This window comes from Arachis duranensis, chromosome 7, assembly GCF_000817695.3.
Source record: "Arachis duranensis cultivar V14167 chromosome 7, aradu.V14167.gnm2.J7QH, whole genome shotgun sequence".
NCBI classification, from domain to species: domain Eukaryota; kingdom Viridiplantae; phylum Streptophyta; class Magnoliopsida; order Fabales; family Fabaceae; genus Arachis; species Arachis duranensis.
The window spans coordinates 44340094-44347091 of record NC_029778.3 but is presented as its reverse complement, the minus strand read 5'-3'; the positions used below and the strand labels follow the sequence as shown (position 1 = coordinate 44347091).

Sequence of the window (6998 nt, the reverse complement as noted above, 5' to 3'; positions counted from 1 at the left end):
TACTAACTTTTTTAAAAAATATAATTTTTTGATATTAATTGTTTAATGATGTTATCAATGTACAATAAAAACTCCATTAATAAAATACTTTATAGAATACTATTAATAATATGAAGAAGTTTCAAAACTCCAAATAATATAGGAATATTGTAACATCCTTCAGTTTAGCATAACAACTTCTATTGCCTATAAGGTTAAATTTCACATTCCTTCGGTTTAATTATTCTCACTAGGAAAATACTCCATTGCCAAAATGAGTTTTTTCTATAAATAATTAATCAATATTTCTCAAAATTATAGTATATACAACCACAAAGAACTGAAACTAGAGAATTGCACTATTCTCATAATGGAGTCCAAAACAATTCGCATAGCCTTAGTTTCAGCCCCTGTATACAGCCATCTTCGCTCAATTCTTGAATTTGCTAAACGATTAATTCGATTCTACCAAGATCTTCATGTAACTTGCTTAGTTCCTATTAATGGTTCTCCATGCAACAAAACCAAAGCGCTTCTCCAGTCTCTTCCACCAACCATAGACTATATTTTCGTTTCGCCAAAAAATTTGGAGGATGAGGTACAAGATACTCACCCTGCATTCCTAGTTCGAACTTTGATAACCAGATCTCTGCCTTTGATTCACGACGAAGTGAAGAAATTAATTTCAAAATCGAGGCTTATTGCCATAATTTCTGATGGTATAATAACCCAAGTTTTAGAATTAGTCAAAGATCTTAATGTGTTGTCTTATACATATTTTCCCTCCTCAGCTATGTTACTAGCACTATGCTTGTATTCAGAAAATTTAGATGAGACAACAACTTCTGAGTACAAAGATTTATTAGAGCCTATAAAGATTCCGGGTTGCATTCCGGTTCAAGGATCGGATCTGCCTGACCCATTCAACGATCGAACTAGCGAAACATACAAGGAGTTTCTTGAAGGTAGCAGGAGATTTTTCTTAGCTGATGGTATATTGGTTAATACATTTTTTGATTTGGAAGCAAGCACCATAAAAGAATTGCAAGAACAAGAAAGAAGAGGAATAGTACCTTCTATTCATGCAATTGGACCATTTGTACAACATGAGTCTAGTATGATTGAGGGAAATGACAATAATACCTTGGAGTGCCTAAACTGGTTGGATAAGCAACAAGAAAATTCTGTTTTGTATGTGTCATTTGGGAGTGGTGGGACAATTTCTCATAAACAAATCATTGAGCTTGCATTAGGATTAGAACTTAGTGGTCAAAAGTTCTTGTGGCTACTAAAACCACCTAGCAAATTTGACATTATTTTTGACTTTGGGCATTTTAGTGAGGATCCTTTAAAATATCTACCAAGTGGGTTTTTGGAGAGAACAAAAGAACAAGGAATTATTGTTCCATACTGGGCACCCCAGATCAAAATTCTTGGTCATGCTGCAATTGGCGGGTACCTATGCCATTGTGGATGGAATTCAATTCTTGAAAGTGTTGCTCATGGAATTCCAATGATTGCATGGCCACTCTTTGCTGAACAAAGGATGAATGCTGCTTTATTTTGCAATGGTTTGAAAGTGGCAATTAGGGCTAAGGTTAATGAGATGGGAATAGTTGAAAGAGGAGAGGTTGCTAAGGTTATAAAGAATTTAATGATTGGTGATGAAGGTAAGGAAATTCGCCAAAGAATGAGAGAATTGAAAGGAAGTGCAGAAGATGCAATCAATGAAGGTGGAAGCTCGACAAGAACACTAACACAGTTGGTACAGAAATGGAAAAACTTAGAATAGCATATTTAAAAGGTGCTTTCTCCCATACATAGTGCAATAATACAGAGATAACGAGAGAAAGGGAAATCACATGGGTCCTTTTCTTTCTTTCTTTCTTTCTTTTTTCTTTTTTATTTTGACAATGTGTGTCTCTATATCCTATATATAATTTCAATATGTACATGCCATTATGAGTATTCCCTTAATAAAAAATATAGAAGACAATATAATTGATTCTGTTTCATATTTTAAGTGCAGATTTTGGGTTTGTTTTCTATAAATTTATGGTCATCATTCCTGACAAATTTCCCACATATTCAAGTAATAATATATAATTGCTCCAAATGCATTAAAGATTTCGTACCATTATATAAATGTTTGAAAAATGTTACAAGAATAACAAAATTTATTATTTTTGGCTATTACTTTTAGCCATTAATTTAATTCTGTTGGTCTAATAATTTAATAATATATTTTTAAATATTAATTATTAATTATTGACAAAAAATAATTTTGGTATGCTTGTCAGACAACTTGTATTCATCTATATAAACCAATTCTATATTTGAAAAATTCAGCCACCAACAAAATTTTTTTTAAAAGATGTTATCGACAAAACAACCTCTGAATTATTTGAAAATACGACAAAAAGAGCCAATAAACATTATAGTTTTTATAATTAACAAAAAGAAAAACTCATATTTAGCAAACGACTTATTTATTAAATTTAAATTTTTGTGGCAACATTTGAATAAATATTTAAAAGGTGTACAAAAAAATTCAAAGCAAAATTTGATCTCTATTTTTTTATTTTTTAAAAAAAATGTAATCATTCACATTTTTTTAAAAAAATCACTTGACAAAAATGTGACCATTCACAAAAAATTACCAAATTTTAAAGATAAAAATAATTTATTTTTAATAATAATTGTAAAATTTTGTATCAAAATTTAATTTTTAAAATTGTTTTTTAAAATATAAATTTAATATTTAATTTTTTTTATCGTGTTTTTTAATTTTTTAGAGATTTAATTCTATTTCAATAGTTTACTCTTTATGTTTAGTATCAATTTGATCATTTCTAAAATGAGGTGGTTTGCAATTTTGCATATATAGACGTAATCTCTATTGCTCGGTATAATAAATGGGCAAAATTGTTGGCAACAGATAACACTTTTGTTAGGGGTTAGGACATGCGGTTGAAAGGCTCAACAACCATATCTTTCTTATTAGAATCTTCTCTATTTTACACTAAAAAACATCAATTTTTTTAAATTCAGCTAGATATTCTTTGCATTATTTTTTTAATAAACTTTTTATTATATTATTTAAAAAAATTTAAACAAAGACATTTAAATAAAAATATTTTTTAATATTTAAAATATAAATTAAAAAAAACAGCTTAAGTAAGATTAAAATAAAAAAATCAATTTTAAATCTCTAAATCAGTTTTAAATGCTAGTGTGCAAATAAATAATGAAAAATATCAACTAATAATAAAATGAGATATAATATTTTATTTTTGAGATTTAAATTTTATTTGTATAATTTTGGATATAATCAAAAAAGTATTTTTTATGTAATTATATTATTTTATTTGTGTTATAAATTTATCTAATTAATTAATTTTTAAAATTAGTTTAAATACCAAACAATCAAAAAATAAAAAAAATTGAAATGAATAAATGTTAGTGTTCAATAAACGATGAAAAAAGTCAAGTAATAATAAAATAAGATATGACATTTTATTTTTAAATTAAATTTTATTTGTATGCTTTTGAATGTGTAAAAAGCACACATTGTATGTAATTGTATATTTTAAACGTGTTATAATTAAAAAAATAACCGATTTTTTTAAATGTCATTCACCTCTTCTTACTTGATATTTTGATTTTTTTTTTTTTGTTAATTCACTCAAACAAATTGAAATATATCTCTTTATCTGCAGCAACTTTATTATTGGGATCTAAATAAGATTAACCTGCTACTATACATGATGAATTATTATATTCTCACCGTGTACATAAATTAAAGTTGCTAATTCCTATAGTTCCATGTTCCTTAAATAATAGGAAAAAAGAAAAAGACAAAAACAACATGATAGATAGTCATATACTGTGCAAAGAATAATAAGAATAAGGCAAGTGCTACCATGTAGATGAAAAATATTATCTACATGTGTAGATGACACGTGTAGGTTTATAATAAAAGTAATGTGAAAGAAAATAAATTCTGTAACAATAGATCCCACTAAAAAGTAGATTTATAGTGTGTCATATCACGTGTATAATCGTCATTAGGATTGATGAGAAATAATTAAGTGTATAACTTTTTTCTTTTCATTTTGGCCTGGCCTTCTTAATCCTTAAAAATTTTAAGGAAAAATTAAAGGGAAAAAAACACCTATTATAGAGGAAGAGAAATTAAAAATGGCGTTGTTCTCTAACAACTCCTCTCCCACTGCACTTCTAAAATGTCCTAATCGAATATGTGATCACAGAACCCTTGTTGTAAAGTTTTAACGTCTCTTTCTGTCGTCGTCAATATCTCCATCTAGTTCTCTGACCTCTCTCACGGCCGGTTTTGGTGTGGAACTCAAGCTTTCTGGTCATCGAAAATCGGTAAATGTATGTTTCAGCTTCGTCCCGTACCGACCAGGTCATCTGTCATTATCTTTTTCGCGTCACTATTTAAGTAAGCCCTAACTCTATCATCTGTGTCACTGTCGCAGTCGAACTGAAGGTCTCTTGTATCAAGCCTAGTGCACTGCCTCCGATGTCGCACAAGGTGGTCGTCGTTGTTTGTCTTGTCACTGTGTCACAGTCAGCGTGATCGTTTGTTGCGCTCAAGGCCGCTGGCGATAGAAGCAGCAGGTCCCGAGGTTGTTGTTGTCGTCATTGCTCTTTGTGTGTCACTGTCAAGCACTCAGTTGCGTGCCTTCCGTTTGCTCATCCTCGCTGGAAGCAGAACGACCCCGAGACGGACGTCAATGTCGTCTGCTTGCGTGGAGCCCCGTCGACAGCAGCCAGTCTTCGATGTGGTTAGTTCCAACAAATTTTCCTAATATTTGTTGCTGAATTTTGTCATTGTAATTCATCTATGCAACTTCATTTTGGTTGCTGAAAGTTGATGTTGTTGCTGAAAATATGATTGATTTAATTTATTTTTTGTTGCTGAAAATAATGATTGACTGGAGTTTTGTATTGGTTATCATGACTGAACATTGAAGCTGTTGCTATGTTATTGAAAAATTCATGTAAAAAGATTTTAGTTACTGCACCTTGAATTTTTTGGTAATAGTCAAATTTGCTGAAGAATGTACCGAATGTCTCTTTTTTTTGGCTAAAAATCATCACTTGAATTTGTTATTGAAATTCGTCACTTAAGATTGTCTGTTCTTGTCTTGCTGAAATGAGTACGTGACGAACGGACTTTTGACGGTTTAGAAATTTACAAATAAAAGCTTGTTGAAAGTATAACTTCTAAACCAACAAGAATCCTTTCATACAAAAATTTGGTTGTCACTTAAACAAACCCAATAAAAATAATAACCGAAGTATTCAAATCTCGGGTCATCTCTCAAGGAATTGCAAGGAAGTGTTCTTGTTATTGGTTATGAGTTTTCTGGAAAATTTGGAGTTTAGGCAATGGGCGCATAATGATAAATTAAAGCAAGGAAAATTAACAAGAGGTTTTATATAATTAAAATAAATAAAACGCCTTGACTAGGAGAAGATTAATCTAAAGTTCTATCCTTGTTGGATTTCCCAAGATTAATTAGTAATAGGTTGTTGTTCCACTTGGTTATCCTTCATTGAATAAAGGAAAGTCAAGTTGAGAGCCAACTTCTATTCACAAGAAAATAATCCTTTTCCTTGGGAAGGGTTAGCGTTAGTAACTATAGAGCTGGCCAACAACTTCCAATTACCAATTAACTCTTGAGTATTCCAACTCAAGGGTCTCAAATATTAATCAACTCCAAAGTCAAGTTGGGAGCCTACTCCATTGACATGTATGCCAAATTCGCATTCATGTGAAGGGAGTAGAAAGAAGACATGGCAATTAAACTCAATTAAAAATAATCAAGAAATAATGGAATCAAATAGGAAATAAAAGAGTAAGGAAATAGAAAACAAACTAGAATGATAAAAACTTCACGGAGGTAGTAACTCTTTGTAATATCCAATTCAAAAGCATAAAACTAGGAATCCTAAAACTTAGAGAGAGGAGAGAGTCTCTATCTCTAGAAAACTACATCTAAAACCTAAAATTATTAAAAGTGAGAAGTGTCCTTGATTCTTCCACTCTGCAGCCTCTAATCTGTGTTTTCTGGGTCGAGAACTGGGTCAAAAACAGCCCAGAAATCGCTGGGGACAATTTTTGGGTCGCTGAATTTTCGTGCATGCGATGCGTGCGCATGAAGCACGTGTGCGCGTTGTCTAGATGTACAGAAACTATGGTAAATTATATATCATTTCGAAGCCCCGAACATTAACTTTCCAACGCAACTGGAACCGTCTTATTTGGACCTCTATAGCGCAAGTTATGATCGATTGAGTGCGAAGAGGTTAGGGTTGACAGCATTAGCAATTCCTTCAATTTCTTGTATTCCTTCCACTTTAGCATGCTTCCTTTCCATCCTCTAAGCCATTCCTACTCTATAAACCCTGAAATCACTTAACACACATATCAAGGCATCGAATAGTATTAAGAGAAGATTAAAATTAGCAAAATTAAGGCCAAAGAAGTATGTTTCCAATCATAACACAAAATTAGGAAGGAAAATGTAAAACATGCAATTTCTATGACTAAGTGTGAGATTAGTGGATAAAATTCACTCAATTAAGCACAAGATGTACCACAAAATAGTGGTGCATCAAATCTCCCCACACTTAAACATTAGCATGTCCTCATGCTAAACTCAAGAGAAACTATAAGAGTGAAGAGGAATGGTAGAAAGCATGAGATGCAACCTATCTATATGAATGTAACTACATTCAAAAATGCTTCTACCTACTTGGTGAAAAGGAAATAAATTCTCCAAGACACACATAAACCAGATTTCACTGATTCAAATCATGCAGTAAAGACAAGTAAACTTGTAAGAAGATAGTTCATGAAAGCAAGGAACATAGAATCAAGCATTGAACCCTCACTGGTAGTGTATATCACTCTAACTCTCTCAAGTGTCTAGGGTTGATTCACTCTACTTTTCTCTAGTCATGCTTTCTAGACTTTGTTCTTCATC

General features: G+C 31.4%; 1 protein-coding gene across 1 annotated transcript; it reads left to right on the top strand.

The window, feature by feature from the left end:
- Positions 1–349: 349 nt before the first annotated feature.
- LOC107458877 (hydroquinone glucosyltransferase-like) lies at positions 350–1771 on the top strand. Its single transcript, XM_016077091.3, has one exon. It carries the CDS (start codon positions 350–352, stop codon positions 1769–1771), a length of 1422 nt encoding a protein of 473 aa, XP_015932577.1.
- Positions 1772–6998: the final 5227 nt, after the last annotated feature.